Source organism: Pristiophorus japonicus, chromosome 1 (assembly GCF_044704955.1).
Source record: "Pristiophorus japonicus isolate sPriJap1 chromosome 1, sPriJap1.hap1, whole genome shotgun sequence".
NCBI classification, from domain to species: Eukaryota; Metazoa; Chordata; class Chondrichthyes; family Pristiophoridae; genus Pristiophorus; species Pristiophorus japonicus.
The window spans coordinates 272,153,350-272,173,308 of record NC_091977.1 but is presented as its reverse complement, the minus strand read 5'-3'; the positions used below and the strand labels follow the sequence as shown (position 1 = coordinate 272,173,308).

At 46.1% G+C, this 19,959-nt stretch overlaps 1 protein-coding gene across 1 annotated transcript in view; it reads right to left on the bottom strand.

The window, feature by feature from the left end:
* Nucleotides 1-19,959, bottom strand: part of LOC139248267 (uncharacterized) — a 151,527-nt gene that overhangs the window by 116,933 nt on the left and 14,635 nt on the right. The window contains exons 2-3 of the mRNA XM_070872075.1: nucleotides 18,894-19,010; nucleotides 14,272-14,346 (exon numbers count right to left, since the gene is read on the bottom strand). Of these exons, the coding sequence (XP_070728176.1) occupies nucleotides 14,272-14,346; nucleotides 18,894-19,010 (192 nt within the window). The remainder of the gene's footprint in view (nucleotides 1-14,271; nucleotides 14,347-18,893; nucleotides 19,011-19,959) is intronic.

Below are 19,959 nucleotides of genomic sequence, written 5' to 3'. Positions count from 1 at the left end.
GCAGGGATTGTTAGCTAATATCTCTCTAATTAAATTGATTGAAGTTCCAACACTGAAACGGCACTAATTAAAGTCACAAATGAGATCCTCTGTGACTGTGACCATGGTGCACTATCCCTTCTCAACCTGTCTACAGCCTTTATAGCACGGTTGACCATACCATCCTCCTCCAACGCCTCTCTTCCATTGTCGAGTGAGTGGGACTGACCTTGCCAGGTTCCACTCTTACTTACCCAATCATAGCCAGAGAATCATTTGCAATGGTTTCTCTTCCCACTCTACCAGTTTAGAGGCCCCCAAGAATCTATTCTTGGCTCCCTCCTATTTCTCATCTACATGCTGCACCTGGTGCTCGATGACGTGTAGTCAGGTTCCATATGTATGCCGACGACACCCAGTTCTATCTCACCACTACCTCACTCGACCCATCCACTGACTGTGTGGTCAGACATCCAGTCATGGATGAGCTGAAATTTTCTCCAATCAACCATTGGGAGGACCAAATCCATTGCCTTTGGCCTCCACCACAACTCCATTCTCTAGCCACCAATTCCATTCCACACCATCCCTGGCCACTGTGTCAAGTTGAATGAAACAGATTCCAAAATCGGTGTCCTACTTCAACCTAAAATACAAGGAGTCTAGGAAACAAGGCAGATGAGCTGAGAGCACCGATAGACACTTGGGATATGATATTATAGCTATTACTGAGATATGGCTGAAAGAGCAGGTATGGCAGCTCAATATTCCTGGTTACAGGGTTTTCAGATGGGATAGAGAGGAGTAAAAAAGGAGGGGGAAGCAGTATTGATTAAAGAAACTATTACAGCTGTGAGGAGGGATGATATGTTAGTAGGATCATCAAATGAGGCCATGTGGTTAGAACTGAAGAACAAAAAAGGGGCGATTACTCTGCTGGGAGTGTACTATAGACCCCCAAACAGTGAGAGGGAGATAGAAGAGCAAATATTAGGCACATTTCTGAGAAGTGCAAAAACTATAGCGCAGTAAAATTCGGGGATTTCAACTACCCTCATATTAACTGGGATAAAATTAGTGCGAAAGGTATAGAGGATGTGGAATTCCTAAAATGCATTCAGAATAACTTCTTTAGCCAGTATGTAGCAAGCCCAACAAAGGGGCTGTTCTGGACTAAGTTTTAGGGAATGAAGTTGGGCAGTGGGAGAGCATTTTGGTGCTAGTAACCATAATTCAGTTAGATTTAGCATAGTAATGGGAAAAGACAAAGATGGACCAGGAATAAAAGTTCACAATTGGGAATTTTACTAAGCTGAGATGTGATTTAACCATAGTGGACTGGAAACAGCTACTGGAAGGTAAACCAGTGTCAGAGCAGTGGGAGGCATTCAAGGAGGAGATCCTGGGGGTACAGGGCAAGTATGTGCCCTTAAAGAAAAAGAGTGGGACTAACAAATCTCGAGCCCCCTGGATGTCTAGGGAAATACAGGGTAAGATAAAGAAAAAAAGGAAGGCTTTTAACTGATACCGAGGGCTAAATACTGCAGAAACTCTAGAGGAGTATAGAAACTGCAGGGGTGAAATTAATAAGGAAATTCAGAAAGCAGAGAGAGCATGAAAACATTTTGGCAACTAAAATAAAGGAAAACCCAAAGATGTTTTATAAATACATTAAGAGTAAGAGAATAACTAAATAAAGAGTAGGGCCTATTAGAGATCATAAAGGTAATCTGTGTATGGAGGCAGAAGACATGGGTTTGGTTCTTAATGAGTACTTTGCGTCTGTTTTCACAAAAGAGAGGGGGGTTGCGGTCATTGCAATCAGGAAGGAGGAGTGTGAAATATTGGATGAAATAACCAGAGTGAGATGAAGTATTAAGGGGTTTAGCATCTTTGAAGGTGGATAAATCTCCAGGCTCGGATCAAATGTATCCCAGGCTGTTAAGAGAAGCAAAAGAGTAAATAGCAGAGGCTCTGACCACCATTTTCCAATTCTCTCTGGTTACAGGTGTGGTGCCGGAGGACAGCTAACGTTTGTACCTTTGTTTAAGAAGGGAGAAAGGGATAGACCGAGTAATTACAGGCCAGTCAGCCTAACCTCAGTGGTGGGAAAATTAGTCGAAAAAATTAGTAGAAAGACACGGATTAATCAGGGACAGTCAGCATGGAATTTTTAAGGGAAGGTTATGTCTGACTAAACTGATTGAATATTTTTAGGAGGTAACAAGGAGGGTTAATGAGGGTAGTGCGCTTGATGTAATGTATATGGATTTTAGCAAGGCTTTTGATAAGATCCCACATGGCAGACTGGCACGAAAGTAAAAGCCCATGGGATCCAGGGCAAAGTGGCAAGTTGGATCCAAAATTGGTTCAGAGGCAGGAAGCAAAGGGTAATGGTTGATGGGTGTTTTTCTGACTGGAAGGTTGTTTCCAGTGGGGTTCCGCAGGGCTCAGTGCTGGGTCCCTTGCTTTTTGTGGTATATATCAATGATTTAGACTTGAATGTAGGGGGCATGATTAAGAAATTTGCAGATGATACAAAAATTGGCTGTGTGGTTGATAATGAAGAAGAAAGCTGTAGACTGCAGGAAGATATCAATGTACTGGTCAAGCGGGCAGAACAGTGGCAAATGGAATTCAATCCAGAGAAGTGTGAGGTAATGCATTTGGGGAGTGCTAACAAGGCAGGGGAATACACATTAAATGGTAGGACACTGAGAAGTGTAGAGGATCAAAGGGACCTGGGAGTGCATGTCCACAGTTCCCTGAAGGTAGCAGGCCAGGTGGATAAGGTGGTTAATAAGGCATACGGAACACTTATCTTTATTAGCCAAGGCATAGAAAACAAGAGCCGGAGGGTTATGCTTGAACTGTATAAAACACTAGTTATGCCACAGCTAGAATACTGCGTGCCATTCTGGTCACTACATTTCAGGAATGTGATTGACTAGAGAGGGTACAGAGGAGATTTATGATGATGTTGCCTGGACTGGAGAATTTAAGCTACAAGGAAAGATTGGATAAGCTGGGTTTGTTTTCTTTAGAACAGAGGAGGCTGAGGGGAGACCTTATTGAAGTGTTTCAAATTATGAGGGGCCGAGAGAAAGTGGATAGGACGGACCTATTTCCCTCAGCAGAAAGGTCAACAACCAGGGGGCATAGATTTAAAGTAATTGGTAGGAGGGTTACAGGGGATTTGAGGGGAAAAGTCTTCACCAAGAGGGTGGTGGGGGTCTGGAACTCACTGCCTGAAAGGGTGCTAGAGGCAGAAACCCTCACCACATTTAAAAAGTACTTGGATGTGCATCTGAAGTGCTGTAACCTACAGGGCTACGTACCAAGAGCTGGAAAGTGGAATTTGGCTGGATAGCTCTTTGTCGGCCGGCATGGACACGATGAGCCGAAATAGCCTCCTTCCGTGTGGTAAATTTCTACGGGCTGGACTTTCCACTTAGATTGCTAAGACCCAAAAAATGGGCGATGTTCCAGCCTTAGTCATATTTCAGCTCTCAGGATCGCTGGAAGATCGGCCATTTTTCAGATCGCAACTTTCGGCTTTCTTTTGGGGCAATAGCCCAGCAATAGTTCAGCGATGTGAAACGGGCCTTAGCGATGTGGAACGGGCCTTAGCGATGTGGAAGGCAAGGCTTCCCTAGCAACGGCCTTTCTGCGCATGCGTTTTTTTTTGCAAATAAGTTTTCCCGCGATTCAGGAGGTCAGGGGTCATCCAGGCATGCGCAGAAGGTAAGGAGAGAGAGAGATAAGAGAGAGAGAGAAAGGCATTGGAGAGGGGAGAGAGCGAGAGAGAGAGAGAGAGAGAGAGAGAGAGGGAGAGTTTAGAGAGAAAAGTTAAAAGCAATTTGTTATGAAATTATGTCCGGCCACAAGTCTGACAGTGGGCAGGAAGTGGAGAGCAGGAGGGGGGCAAAGCCTTTCTCCGATGAAGTGAAAGAGGCCCTCGTTAGTGAGGTCCATAGCTGGTAGGGGCCAACTAACCCGGGGTGGGCGTGGGAAACCTCCACCCCGGGCCTACCGCAAACTGTGGAGCAAGATCGCCGATGTGGTCTTGGCAGCGTCCAATGAGGCGAGGGGGTCGGACCAGTGCCGCAAGCGCTGGAACATAGAAACATAGAAAATAGGTGCAGGAGTAGGCCATTCGGCCCTTCGAGCCTGCGCCACCATTCAATATGATCATGATTGATCATGCAACTTCAGTACCCCACTCCTGCCTTCTCTCCATACCCCCTGATCCCTTTAGCCATAAGGGCCACATCTAACTCCCTTTTGAATATAACAAACGAACTAGATTCAACAACTTTCTGTGGTAGAGAATTCCACAGATTCACGATTCTCTGGGTGAAAAAGTTTCTCCTCATCTTGGTCCTATATGGCTTACCCCATATCCTTAGATTGTGAGCCCTGGTTCTGGACTTCCCCAACATCGGAAACATTCTTCCTGCATCTAACCTGTCCACTCCCGTCAGAATTTTATATGCTTTTGTGAGATCCCCTCTCATTCTTCTAAATTCCAGTGAATACAAGGCTAGTTGATCCATTCTTTCTTCATATGTCAGTCCTGCCATCCCGGGAATCAGTTTGGTGAACCTTCGCAGCACTCCTCAATAGCAAGAATGTCCTTCCTCAGTTTAGGAGACCAAACCTGCACACAATACTCAAGGTGTGGTCTCACCAAGGCTCTGTACAACTGTAGCAAGTCCTCCCTGCTCCTGTACTCAAATCTTCTCGCTATGAAGTCCAACATGCCATTTGCCTTCTTCACCGCCTGCTGTACCTGCATGCCAACTTTCAATGACTGCTGTACCATGACACCCAGGTCTCGTTGCACCTCCCCTTTTACTAATCTGTCACCATTCAGGTAATAATCTGCCTTCCTGTTTTTGCCACCAAAGTGGATAACCTCACACTTATACTGCATCTGCCATGTTTGTGCCCACTCACCTAACCTGTCCAAGTCACCCTCCAGCTTCTTAGCATCCTCCTCACAGCTCACACTACTTAGCGTCATCTGCAAACTTGGAGATATTACACTCAATTCCTTCATCTAAATCATTAATGTATATCGTAAATAGCTGGGGCCCCAGCACTGAGCCCTGCGGCACCCCACTAGTCACAGCCTGCCATTCTGAAAAGGACCCGTTTATCCCGACTCTCTGCTTCCTGTCTGCCAACCAGTTCTCTATCCACGTCAATACATTACCCCCAATCCCATGTGCCTTAATTTTGCACACTAATCTCTTGTGTGGGACCTTGTCAAAAGCCTTTTGAAAGTCCAAATACACCACATCCACTGGTTCTCCCTTATCCACTCTACTAGTTACATCCTCAAAAAATTCTGGAAAATTTATCAAGCATGATTTCCCTTTCATAAATCCATGCTGACTTTGACCGATCCTGTCACTGTTTTCTAAATGCGCTGCTATTACATCTTTAATAATTGATTCCAACATTTTCCCCACTACTGATGTCAGGCTATAATTTCACGAGCACAATTTCCTGACAATAAGGATTTTCTTCAGTTCCTCCTTCTCACTAGACCCTCGGTCCTCTAGTATTTCCAGAAGGTTATTTGTGTCTTCCTTCCTGAAGACAGAACCGAAGTATTTGTTCAATTGGTCTGCCATTTCTTTGTTCCCTATAATAAATTCACCTGATTCTGACTGCAGGGGACCTATGTTTGTTTTCACTAATCTTTTTCTCTTCACATATCTATAGAAGCTTTTGCAGTCAGTTTTGATGTTCCCTGCAAGCTTATTCTCATACTCTATTTTCCCCCTCCTAATTAAACCCTTACGCCTCCTCTGTTGAATTCTAAATTTCTCCCAGTTCTCAGGTTTTTCTGCTTTTGCTGCTTTTTCTGACCAATTTATATGCCTCTTCCTTGGATTTAACACTATCCCTAATTTCCCTTGTTAGCCACGGTTGAGCCACCTTCCCCGTTTTATTTTTGCACCAGACAGGGATGGACAATTGTTGTAGTTCATCCATGTGATCTTTAAATGCCTGCCATTGCCTAGCTACCGTTAACCCTATAAGCATCATTCGCCAGTCTATTCTAGCCAATTCACGTCTCATACCATCGAAGTTACCTTTCTTTAAGTTCAGGATCCTAGTCTCTGAATTAACTGTGTCACTCTCCATCTTAATGAAAAATTCTACCATATTATGGTCACTCTTCCCCGAGTGGCCTCGCATGACAAGATTGCTAATTAATCCTCTCTCATTACACAAGACCCAGCCTTGGATGGCCTGCTCTCTAGTTGGTTCCTCGACATATTGATCTAGAAAACCATACCTTAGACACTCCAGGAAATCCTCCGCCACTGTATTGCTACCAGTTTGGTTAGCCCAATCTATATGTGGATTAAAGTCACCCATAACTGCTGTACATTTATTACACACATCCCTAATTTCCTGTTTGATGCCATCCCCAATCTCACTACTACGGTTTGGTGGTCTGTACACAACTCCCACTAATGTTTTCTGCCCTTTGGTATTTCGCAGCTCTACCCATATAGATTCCACATCATCTAAGCTAATGTCCTTCCTTACTATTGCATTAATCTCCTTTCTAACCAGTAATGCTACCCCCCATCTCCTTTTCCTTTCTGTCTATCCTTCCTGAATATTGAATACCCCTGGATGTTGAGTTCCCAGCCTTGGTCACTCTGGAGCCATGTCTCCGTAAGCCCAATTACATCATATCCGTTAACAGCTATCTGCGCAGTTAATTCATCCACCTTATTACGAATGCTCCTCACATTGAGACTCAGAGCCTGGTTGCTTCGGCAAGAGTAAGTATTAAATATATTGCATATTGTAATGATCCACATAATATATAAATCTCCTGGATTGAAATTAAGCTGGTTATTCTTGCATATAATCCCTGCTAAAATCTGGGCAGAGCTCAGAACCTGAGCCCTTAAGTCTTTTTAATCTAAATTTGGCACTGTCTCCTTTTGGATTACATTGGTGGATGGGGCACGATTGAGCAATGAGGGATCCGGTGACCTTTACCCAGACTGTGTCAGTCTCTCCGACTGCTGTCACATACACAGTGAGCCAGCCTGGACTGGGGAGAGCTGCCCTGGCTCAGTCTCTGCCCTGGGATATTTTTGGACATTAGCTCCTGTCATTGCCGAGCTCACCAGCGGTCCTGATTCCCCCCTGCCCCCCCACCCCCGGGGGCCCTCATGGTGATTGTAGTCGAAATGTTTTGTGTCAGGCATTAGATCCTAAACACGATCTCTGAAATATTTTATCCGAACATGGATGTTATTTTGGATACAAACCGTATGAGCATATACCGTTGGAACCTGTTGTCTTTCCATGATAGTACCTTAACTCATGCCATGCTCTTGTCACTTTTGCAGAGGAAGATACCGAACAACTGAACAGAGGAAATGCGTACCGGAGGAGGCCCTGCTCATTTGCAGCTGCTCACGGACCTAGATGAGCATGCAGCAGCACTTGTGGGGACCCACAGTCGTTCGGCCACCACCCTTGGTGTTGCAGAACCCTCTCTTGCGTCACTTGAGTAATGTGTAAAGCAGTGTTAATTCAAAGTAATGTAACGTCATTTTATTATAATATACAAATGATGTCATGTTATGCATGCAGTCTCTGTGCTACTCTCAGGTTAACAACATAAGAACATAAGAAATAGGAGCAGCAGCAGGCCATCTGGCCCCTCGAGCCTGCTCCGCCATTTGATAAGATCATGGCTGATCTGATGTAGGGCTCAGCTCCACTTCCCTGTCCGCTCCCCCTAAACCTTCACTCTCTTATCATTCTATCTCTGACTCAAATATAGTCACTGATCCAGCCTCCACTACTCTCTGGGGCAGTGAATCCCACATAGATGTTCTACCATATGTACTACCAGATGATGCATTAATATGCAACGTCGCTCGGTCACATTTATTGCAGTAGTGCTGCTCCTCCTACGTATGCCAGCATAGCGCAATAATCATGTGTACCCTTCTGTTTCACTAAGCTCAATTGTGTTTTGCAGGTCACCCAGCTCCAGAGGCACAAAGGGAGGCCATACCTGTTCCTGCCCCATTGCAGGTGGTCATCACCATGGGTGGTGAGGAGGAGGAGGAGGAGAAGACCACCGAGCTAGAGGAGGAAGTTATGGAAACGGAGGAGGATGCCCCTTGCATTTCCGAAAATGTTGTACCTGCGGCCACTTCTTCGTCGTCTTCGACAGAAGTAGTGGGACCAAGCGGCTTGCAGCAGGTGACTCCAAGGTGTACAGTGCCCACGCCGACCCCACGGAGGCTGAGTCAGCGAGGTCATGTACAGACTGTGCATGGAGAGCATCGCGATAAGTCGCGACCTCCTCCAGGCATTTGGTGGGTTGTCGAGGAACATTGCCAGGATGTTTGTTCATATCGGAGGATATGCAGCTGATGATCAGGGAAATGCGTGAACAGACTGCCGCCATCCATGCCTTGCGGCATGTGATACTGTCAGGAGACGGCACTGCACTCCAAGGTGCCGTCCCACCAATTGCCAGCACAGATGCGAGTCAGGAAGAAGGACTTCGTTAGAAACGTCTTCTCCACCACCATCCCGAGAGGATCCGCCACCGTCACTCCCCCTATCCCCGCCCCCTCCCGCTACAGCAGGAAGTCTTGAGGTCACCTACTGCAAGTCGTCCTGGTGCTGTTACTCGGGGATTAAACCGGGTGCTAAGACATGGTGGCGGGTACAGGATCTGGAGGGAAGCAGGTAGCGAGGGGGGGGGGGGGTGTTTTATTGTTGTTGCTGTTTTATAAATTTATTGTTGGGTGATTGTTGGGGATGGAGTTGGGGTGGGTGGGGGGGTGTTACAGTTGAAAAAAAGTAAAATTGTTAAATTACTAAAATATTTTATTGAATTTTACAATTTTTTTCAGTGTCTTCTAATAACGTAAGGTAACAATTGTTGGAAATCAATGGCCAGGCTAGGCAAAGTTGTAACGTAATGCAACTGTTGTATTTCCCTAACTGTAACTGTAACCAATGTAAGTTCATGCAAAACGTTCATTTATGAGCTGCTGACGCAAGAGTTTTGCAGCCGCGTAACTCCCATGGGGCTTTTCCAGTCTTGCGGGGGCATGGGTTCATCGCCAGACTGATTGTCCTCCCCGAGGTCCTCGTCATCCTCCTCCTCCTCGTCTGCTTCTTCCGCCTCCACTCTATCCTGAGGTGGACCGGCAACCCCATCTGGCAATTGTTGTCCTCTCCTTGCAGCTAGGTTATGCAACATGCAGCATGCCACAATAAACTCATCGACCTGGTCAGGGTGGTATTGTAGGCTGCCTCCAGAATGATCCAGGCATCTGAAGCGCTGCTTCAGCACTCCAATTGTCTTTTTGATGATATTGCATGTAGTTATGTGGCTTTCATTGTAGCACTTCTCAGCTTCTGTTTGCGATTCCGCAGGGGAGTCATGAGCCAGCTGGCAAGGCCATATCCTTTATCCCCCAGCATCCAACCGTGACCTTGTGCCTGACTGCTAAACAGGTCAGAGGCAGTGCTCTCACGCAGGATGTGCGCATTATGGATGCTGCCTGGAAAATTAGCATTTACTGCCTTGATTATTTGGTTGTGGTCAACAACAAGCTGCACATTCAGGGAATGGAACCCCTTTCGGTTACGAAACACCTTCGCATCCTGTAAAGGTGCTCTCAGGGTGATGTGCGTACAGTCTATTGCTTCCTGCACCTTGGGGAAGTTTTCTATTCTCGAGAAACCCAAAACCTTCCTGGGTCTGTGCCTCCCTGGTCATAGGGAAACTGATCAAGTCCATCCTGCGTGCATAAAGGGCTTTAGTCACCTGTCGAATGGAGCAATGTGTGGCGTGCTGAGAGATACCAGAAATATCACCAGCTGAGGCCTGAAAGGAGCCCGATGCATAGAAGGAAAGTGCCGCAGTAATCTTTACTTCAACAGGCAGTGCGGTCCTGATGGTGCTGGTAGGCTGCAGATCTCCCTTAATTAGCTGGCATATCTCAGCAATGACCTCCTTTCAGAAGCGCAGCCTCCTAAGGCACGTGGTATCGGACAAGTTGAGGTATGATTGCTTTTCCCTGTAAGTTCGTTGGGTGTAAGCTCTCCTCCTCCGCCTCAGTCTGCCACCTCTTTGATTGGGGATATAATGCTCTTCAATATACCCATCTTCAGTCTGCAGCATGTAATTATTCACCAATAATGGTAGAGAAGTTACAGACCCCATCACTATTGCTATAAATGCCTTAAATTTTGTCCTCAATAAATAGAATAAATGTGAGCAGATGATTGCCAAAGAGTCAGTAACGCCCATAAAATAACTCACAAATTAATTCTTCTCATAAGCCCCTTCTTCAAGCAGCCTCTCACTTCCTCCGACGTTCAAAATGGCGTCCGTAGTGCAGAGTCCTGCCGAACAGTGCCAGTCAAGAGCAGCTTTTCTCCAGTGATCTCCTCGGCGAGCGATCAGCCCAGCAATGTGTGGGCGATGTGCGTGCTGAACGTTGTAGTGGGTGATCATCTCAACGATGTGAAATTCTTGTGTGCCAAAAGTTGGGCCGGTGATCTTTCGGCCCAACTTTATACTTTTTAGGTAAAATGGGTGATAGCCTGCCTATTTGGGCGATAGCTGGGCAATAGCCAGCGAACATCAGGGGAAAGTCTAACCCTATGAACCGTGGCTAAAAGGGAAATTAAGGATCGTGTTAAATCCAAGGAAGAGGCATATAAATTGGCCAGAAAAAGCAGCAAACCTGAGGACTGGGAGAATTTTTTAATACAGCAGAGGAGGACAAAGGGTTTAATTAGGACGGGGAAAATAGAGTATGAGGGGAAGCTTGCTGGGAACATAAAAACTGACTGCAAAAGCTTTTATAAATATGTGAAGAGAAAAAGATTAGTGAAAACAAACGTAGGTCCCTTGCAGTCAGATTCAGGTGAATTTATAATGGGGAACAAAGAAATGGCGGACCAGTTAAACAAATACTTTGGTTCTGTTTTCACGAAGGAAGACACAAATAACCTTCCGGAAATACTAGGGGACCAAGGGTCTAGTGAGAAGAAGGAATGGAAGGATATCCTTATAAAGTGGGAAATTGTGTGAGGGAAATTGATGGGATTGAAGGCCAATAAATCCCCGTGGCCTGATAGTCTGCATCACAGAGTACTTAAGGAAGTGGCAATAGAAATAGTGGATGCATTGGTGATCATTTTCCAACAGTCTATCAACTCTGGATCAATTCCTATCGACTGGAGGGTAGCTAATGTAACACCATTGTTTAAAAAAGGAGGGAGAGAGAAAACGGGTAATTATGGACCGGTTAGCCTGACATCAGTAGTGAGGAAAATGTTGGAATCAATTATTAAAGATGAAATAGCAGCACATTTGGAAAGCAGTGACAGGTTCTGTCCAAGTCAGCATGGATTTATGAAAGAGAAATCCTGCTTGACAAATCTTCTGGAATTTTTTGAGGATGTAACGAGTAGAGTGGACAAGGAAGAACCAGTAGATGTGGCGTATTTGAACTTTCAAAAGGCTTTTGACAAGGTCCCACACAAGAGATGGTGTGCAAAATCAAAGCATGTGGTATTGGGGGTAATGTACTGACGTGGATAGAGAACTGGTTGGCAGACAGGAAGCAAAGAGTCGGAATAAATGGGTCCTTTTCAGAATGCCAGGCAGTGACTAGTGGGGTGACGCAGGGCTCAGTGCTGGGACCCCAGCTATTTACAATATACAGTAATGATTTGGATGAAGGAATTGAGTGTAATATCTCCAAGTTTGCAGATGACACTAAACTAGGTGGCGGTGTGAGCTGTGAGGAGGATGCTAAAAAGCTCCAGGGTGATTTGGACAGGTTAGGTGAGTGGGCAAATGCATGGCAGATGCAGTATAATGTGGATAAATGTGAGGTTATCCACTTTGTGGGCAAAAACACAAAAGCAGAATATTATCTGAATGGCGGCAGATTAGGAAAAGGGGAGGTGCAACGAGACTTGGGGGTCATGGCTTATCAGTCATTTTTTGAAAGTTGGCATACAGGTACAGCAGGCACTGAAGAAGGCAAATGGTATGTTGGCCTTCATAGCTAGGGGATTTGAGTATAGGAGCAGGGAGGTCTTACTGCAGTTGTACAGGGCCTTGGTGAGGTCACACCTGGAATATTGTGTTCAATTTTGGTCTCCCAATCTGAGGAAGGACGTTCTTGCGACTGAGGAAGTGCAGCGAAGGTTCACCAGACTGATTCCCGGGATGGTGGGACTGACATATGAGGAGAGATTGGATTGACTGGGCCTGTATTCACTGGAGATTTGAAGGATGAGAGGGGATCTCATAGAAACTTACAAGATTCTGATGGGACTGGACAGGTTAGATGCGGGAAGAATGTTCCTGATGTTGGGGAAATCCAGAACCAGGGGACACAGTCTTAGGATAAGGGGTAGGCGAATTAGGACTGAGATGAGGAGAAACTTCTTCACTCAGAGAGTTGTTAACCTGTGGAATTCCCTACAGCAGAGAGTTGTTGATGCCAGTTCATTGGATCTATTCAGGAAGGAGTTAGATATGGCCCTTACGGCTAAAGGGATCAAGGGGTATGGAGAGAAAGCAGGAAAGGGGTACTGAGGGAATGATCAGCCATGATCTTAGTGAATGGTGTTGCAGGCTCGAAGGGCCGAATGGCCTACTCCTGCACCTATTTTCTATGTTTCTATGAGCTTATGATGCCATATCCTCTCCATCACAGAGACACCACCATGACATTGTCTGTCTCCGCCCCGCCTCAGCACAACTGCTGCTGTAACTCTCATACATACATTTGGTTACTACAGACTCGACTATTCCAATGTACTCCAGGTTGGCCTCCCACCTTCCATCTTCTACAAACTTAAGCTCGTCCAAAACTCTGCTGCAGTTATTCTAACTCGTACCAAGTCACGTTCACCCATCACCCCCTGTGCTCGCTGACCTACATTGGCTCCTGGTCCGTCAATGCCTCGATTTTGAAATTCTGATCCTCGTGTTCAAATCCTTCCATGGCCTCGACTCTACCTAGCTCTGTAACCTCTTCCAGCCCTACAACCATCCGAGAACTTTGTGTGTCCTCAACTTTCACCCTACCACCGCCGGCCATGACTTCAGCCGTCTAGGCCCAAGGTCTAGAATTCCCTCTCTGAACCTCTGTGCCTCTCCCTTCTCCTTTAAGACACTCCTTAAAACCTAGGTCCTTATCCAAGCTTTTAGTCACGCGTCCAAATATATCCTTCTTTGTTTCGGTGTCAATTTCTGTCTAATCACGGTGCTGTGAAGCGCCTTGCGACGTTTTACTACGTTATTGTGCAAAAGCAACAAGCTGACTGACCAACTGGAGGTCTCGGGTTTGATTCTTGCTCCTTAAATGCAGGCTGACCTCAGCCAGGGTTGTAGTCAGGATCCCTGTACGCTGACTTGGATTGGTGGAAACAAGAAGAATCAGCCAGGGTTCCCACTGCATGTGTGGGGATGAACAATGAGAATATAATTGGTCACAGCTATAGTGCTTCATGATTAAACAACCTCCTAAACAGCTCACACATGGCCACGTGAGCGAGATACTAGGGGCAACCAGCACCACTGCAATTGCAGCCCAGCACAACCCGACTCCTGGGGAATGGGAGAGGAGGGTGAAAGTTATCATGAAGCATGTCTGGTGATGACCCTATTAAAATAATAGCTTGGTCATGTTCACAGGATAGATGCAAAAAAGAAAAGAAAAAATGTGCATTTATATAGAGCCTTTCATGACCACCGGACGTCTCAAAGTGCTTTACAGCCAATGAAGTACTTTTGGAGTGTCACTGTTATAATGTGGGAATTTGCACACAGCAAGCTCCCACAAACAGCAGTGTGATAATGACAAGATAATTTGTTTTTTCTGTTATGTTGATTGGGGGATAAATATTGGCCAGTACACCGGGGATAACTCCCCTGCTCTTCTTCAAAATAGTGCCATGGGATCTTTTACATCCGCCTGAGAGGGCATCGGTTTAACATCTCATCCGAAAGACGACGCCTCCGACAATGCAGCACTCCCTCAGCACTGCACTGGAGTGTCAGCCGAGATTTTCTTTTGTGCTCAAGTCCCTGAGGAGCTTACATATTTTCACTGTACCTGTAGCCTTAATTAAATAACTCGTTCAAATTTCAGTACTAAGAGGTACGGCAAAATAATCATCAGCTTTGCTGGTATTTAATTTCATAAAGGCAATCGAATTAAAATCCTGGTTGTAACTACTTACCAGTACTGCAGCCATACTTCCTCCAAAAACACTTCCTCAGGGATTGGATCAAAGAGGACGAGATCAGAAATCTCCCTGTGAGATAGAGATAGACGATGTTAAAATGAACGTCGCCTTGCCTCTCCAGGATGTATTTCAGCAGTGAGAGCACAAAGTACAGCACAACCCCACTGACCTGTCTCCATCGAAGGTAGATGGGACAGTTTAATAAGCAATCAGATAAATTCTGTGAGCACTGCATTTGTGACATCCATTTACCACATCTTTGCAGAATCACGCCAGATAGGTGACATTTTTTACACCACTGCACATGGAATATTAAACAGGGACATATGAAGCAAACGAAAAGGAATTCGGAAGGCTTAGAAATAGACAATGCTGGAACACACAGCAGGTGAGCCAGCATGTGACCTTTGGTCAACTGATGCGGAGGATGGCGGGCGGGTCAGAGGATCATTTTGTGGGTCTGCTCCTGGGTCATTCACGGGACCTGTGGGGGTGATCGCTCTGGCTGCCTGCCTCTCTTCCGCAGTCTTGTCGGTGCCCGGGTGGTCCTGGAGAGGGAACACATGGGGGGGAAATTCAGGGTCTCAAAGAGACCCGCTAGTGCCCGTTTGCGGTGGCCATTCCTAAAAATCGAATGGCCGCCTTTTTGGGGTCAACATGCCGACCCGACCTAAATTCAGGTCGGGGGGATTTTTCGGCCTGGACTCCATACCACCCAAGTGGTACCACCGCCAATAAAATCAATAAAAACAATAAGAATACTTACCCAGCGATTTTCCGCTCACTCCGTGGATCCCCCGCCGCATGTTGCTCCCGACAGGTTTCTCTGTCGGTGCACCTCTGCAGAGTGTGTGCAGGACGGTAGTGCGGCCGCACTTAAAGGGGAGAGCCCACTGCCTCGGCCGCAGTGCTAGAATTTTTACTGGCCAACTTGCTGATCGTCTGGTAAAATACTGGCCCCAGGTCCGGCCAGGCTGCCGTACGCCCTCTTGTGTGCCAGGCTGCTGGCCTGGCTGAAACTCTCCCTGGTGACCCAGTGGACAAAGTAAAAAAATGAGCACATCTTGTGCGTCATCACATTGATTGACAGCGGTGGGCGGGCCTTCTGACCCACTTTCAGCCAGTCAGCCTGGCTTTGAGTCTAAGGCCCGACCTCATTATGATCCATTTCCTGCAGGACTTCGCATCAAGAGTTCCAGCGGTGAGTACCAGCTTAAAAACTCATAGGTGCGCCATGGTGTCTTCCACATACGCTTGGGGTCTTCCACGGGAAGGGAGCATCTGATAGGCACACACAATAACATTGTGGTTTAGATTATGTTTTCTTTTGGTATTGTTCAAATTAGACTTGATTAAATTGTTCTGTTAGTTGTGTCTCCGTAAAAGGGGCACTTGCAGATTTGTTCCCTCATGTGGACACTAGGGCAACCTATATTTGATTAACTAAATGAGGTAGTCCCTTTGTATGAGTGTGCATACAACCAGCAATCCTCTGCACTCATTTCCAAAGTTGCTTGGAAAAATACTAGGGGCCAGAATTACCCACCGCCTGAAACCAGGTGCACCTACTGTTTTTGATATGTTCTGACCGTCCCAATGCATGGGGCAGCCAAACCATTGAAATTCAGCACTTTGGGATTTTTTTGAGCAGGGTGGAAGTGGCCTCATCATCAGGGTGGAAGTGGGGCGGGGTGGAGTGGCCGTCACTAACGGGCCGAAGTGAAGGGACGGAGTGACCGATGCTGCAAGGCGCTAGCGCGTCACAACATCCCTCCCCATTAGTTGAAGAGGGCCGCTGCGAAATCTACAGCCAATTTAGTGGCAAACACTGGGCCACCAGGGAGGGTTTCGGCCAGGCCAGCAGCCTGGCTCCCAAGAGCAGCCGATCCCACAGACATAAGTGTCGACCCGACCTGGCAGTCGGCCGACAAAAAAAATAACATGATGTCACCAGCAGCACCACCTCCCCTTTAAGGTCGGCTGTGCCTCAAAGCCATAGAGTGTGTACCAACAGCAAAAGTTGTCGGAGCCACCAACCGACGGCGGGCCTCTCCCGAGGGGCAATTTCGGGAAGGGGTCCCCGCCAATCAGTAAGGGGTCAGCACGTGCATACCGCCGCCACTTTCAGGTGGCCAATGGCCTTATAGAAAGGGGCAATTTCTGTCCCTAGTCTCTAATCCTGCCCATTTGGGGTGCCGATGAAGGATTCCAGCAGAACTCGAACTTCTCTTTCAGATGCTGACCAAGCTGCTATAAACGTCCAGGGTTTTGTTCTGACTTCAGATTTTCAGCAGTCAGTTTTCTCCCTGTCTCGATGATGCTGTCTATGGCCACATTATTACAAGGGCCATACTTCGGGCATTCTGCTCAATATGCTTTCTCTGCTCACGAGAGAGCCGCAAGTCACACAACTCACACTTGTACAAAAGCAAAACACTGCAGATGCTGGAAACTGGAATAAAAACAGAAATGCTGGAAATCTCAGCGGGTCAGGCAGCATTTATGGAGATAAAAACAGAGTTAACATTTCAGGTCGATTCCCCTTGTCAGAACTGGAGAGTGTTCGGAAAGAACAGATTCTTAACCAGCACTGAAAGGGGGAGGGGAAGGACAAACAAAAGGGAAGGTCTGTGATCGAGTGGAAGACAGGAGAGATTAGCGAGACAAAAGGGATGATGGCCCAAATTCAAATGGTAATGCCAGGAGTTAGAAAAACATTAGTCAAGATAGGGTGTGAATAGTGGGATGGTACAGGAAAATACATCATTGGCAGATAACTCTATAGAGTTTTGAAATCAAATGACTAAATAGGGAAACAGCATTAAATGGAGCCCATAGCATGCTTAATGACAGTTTGGTGGAAAGAATTATGAAACCTGGAGCTGATTTGTGAACATTAAAACCAGTATCTACTCACCTCACCACCAGAACTGCATTTGTCCATTTATTAATTATCTTATTTATATTTCTTGGCTCCCACGTTAGCTGACACTGTTAACGGTTCTCTCTCTTCAGGTACTGTTCCCCTCCCTTTCAAATCTGCCGTCATCACCCCTTTGTCAAAAGCCCACCTTGACTCCTCTGTCCTTGCTAAGTACCACCCTATCTCCAACCTCCCTTTCCTCTCCAAAGTCCTTGAACATGTTGTCGCTTTTCAAAACCGTGCCCATCTTTCCTGGAACTTCGTGTCTGAATCCTCCAATCTGGTTTCTGTCTTTGCTACAACACTGAAACAGCACTTATCAAAATAACAAATGACATCCTATGTGACTGTGACCATATGAGCTATCCTTCCTAACCCTTCTGGACTTGTCTGCAGCCTGACACAGCCGATCACTCTATCCTTCTCCAACGCCTCTCCACCGTCGCCCAGCTGGGTGGGACTGCACTCACCTGGTTCCATTCTCATCTATCTAATTGTAGCCATACAATCACCTGCAACGGCTTCTCTTCCCGCTCCGCATCGTGACCTCTGGAGTCCCCTCAGGATCTTCCCTTGGCCCCTTCCTACTTCTCTGCTACATTATCTGAAAACATAACATCAGTTTCCACATGTACTCTGACACCATCCAGCTCTACCTCACCACCACTTCTCTCGACCCCTCCACTGCCTCTAATTTGTCATGCTGCTTGTCCGACATCCAGTTCTGGATGAGCAGAAATTTCCTCCAATGAAAAATTGGGAATTTGAAAGTCACTATCTTAGGCATCCGCCACCAACTCTGTTCCCTAGCCATTCATTGTCTGAGATTGATCCAGACTGTTCACAACCTTGGCATCCAAGTTGGCCTTGAACTGAACTTCCAGTCCCCATATCTTCCCCATCACAGACAGCAACTTCCTCCACCTACATAACTACGCCCGTCTCCGCCCTTGCCCCAGCTCATCCGCTGTTGAAACCCTCACCCATGCCTTTGTTACCTCGAGACTCAACTATTCTAGTGCTCCCCTGGCTAGCCTCCCACCTTGCACCCTCCGTAAACCTGAACTCATCCAAAACTCTGTAGTCCACATCCTAACTCGCACCAAGGTTTGTTCATCCATCACACCTGTGCTCGCTGACGTACATTGGCTCCCAGTCCCCTCAGCAACGCTTCGACTATAGAATTCTCAACTTTATTTTCAAATCCCTCCATGGCCTCATCCCTCCCGATCTCTGTAACCTTCTCCAGCCCTCCGACATCTCTACGCTCGTCCAATTCTGGACGCTTGTGCATCCCCGATTTTCATCACTCCGTGCCTTCAGTTGCCTGGACCCTAAGATCTGGAATTCCCTCCCAAAACCTCACTCCATTTCTCTCCTCCTTCAAGATGCTCCTTAAAACCTACCACATCTGTTCTAATATCTCCTTTTGTGGCTCGGTGTCAAATTATGTTTAATAACGCTCCTGTGAGACGCTTTGGGATATTTCCCTGCTTTAAAAGTACTATTATAAATGCAGGTTATTCTCATATTTCGTGCTAAGAAGTCAGTGAGAAACCTACTGCCTTGTTTTGGGCAATTGTTTCAGTTTTAACATCAAAGTGAGACATTGCTTTATACTACAATAACCTTGTCAGTTAAGAATGGAGGGAGCATTAACAACCAATCTAAAGGCTCAACACCATCATCTTACCAGTTGTGAATGTGGGCATAAAATCTTGCATTGAGTGCTCCAAGCTCTGATCCCACTAAAATGAAAGGACTCTGCAGCTTTGCTTGCTTGACAAGTCTGTGCAGATCGTCTACCATTCTTTAAAAAAAAAATTGAATTAACGCACGCTGGGATTAACAATTCTAAATACAGCTCATTATTAAAAATACAGTTCATGCATTTTATTCATTTCCCCTTTCCCTGTGATTGGAAGTATAAATGAGAAGTGAGCAGACAAATGGCATACAACAGTCTGCATACACAATTTTTAGACTTTTTCCATCACCCTTCAGCCCAAAAATGTGAGCGTGACAAGAACAACGGAGCGTCTGGGACCTTGGTGAGCGGTGGGACCAAGTGTCTCTCCTTAACGCATGAGACTTAAGGATTGAGAAAAAAGCAGAACGACAAACAGAAAAAGGGTGAATTGAAGTCATTTCAGGTACAGAAAGAGAAAGAGAGAGAGAGAAAGATTAAAGTGGTAAAAGAGAGACAGAAAGGAAAAGCAAGGGCACTTAATAAAATAATTTTAAAAACCTCTAGGAACAATTTACTACCTTCAGGAATGAGAGTCCACAGTTTCAATTGTTCCCTTTCTGGGCTGGAGAGGTTGGAGAGGCATTGCAGGAACCTAAATCTCCTTATTAAAAGGGTCCTTACATCATTAAGTACCAGCCCTAACTTTCTGCGGGATGTTTAATTGGTAATTAATGTACAAATACAGCAATTTCTTGACACTGGCAGGGAGATTGTCGGCGAGCTGCCGGTTTCGCAAGGCCAATGGCAGAGTGGTGGAAACCGTCCAGCAATTTGTGGCGATTCGTAACTCACAGGCACCTCTTCTTCGTCACAAACTGCAGGATCGCTTAAGTACCAATAACAGCGGGCATGTTTAACCCACTGTTATTTTGCCAGAAAATTCTGTCCCCAGTACTTTAAAATATCCCAAGTGAACCAAACAGACATAAATTCTGAATTCTGAAAACTTTTGCATGGGTCCATCGCCATTTTGGCTTTCATCATTCTAACCTGCGATTGGAATTGACAC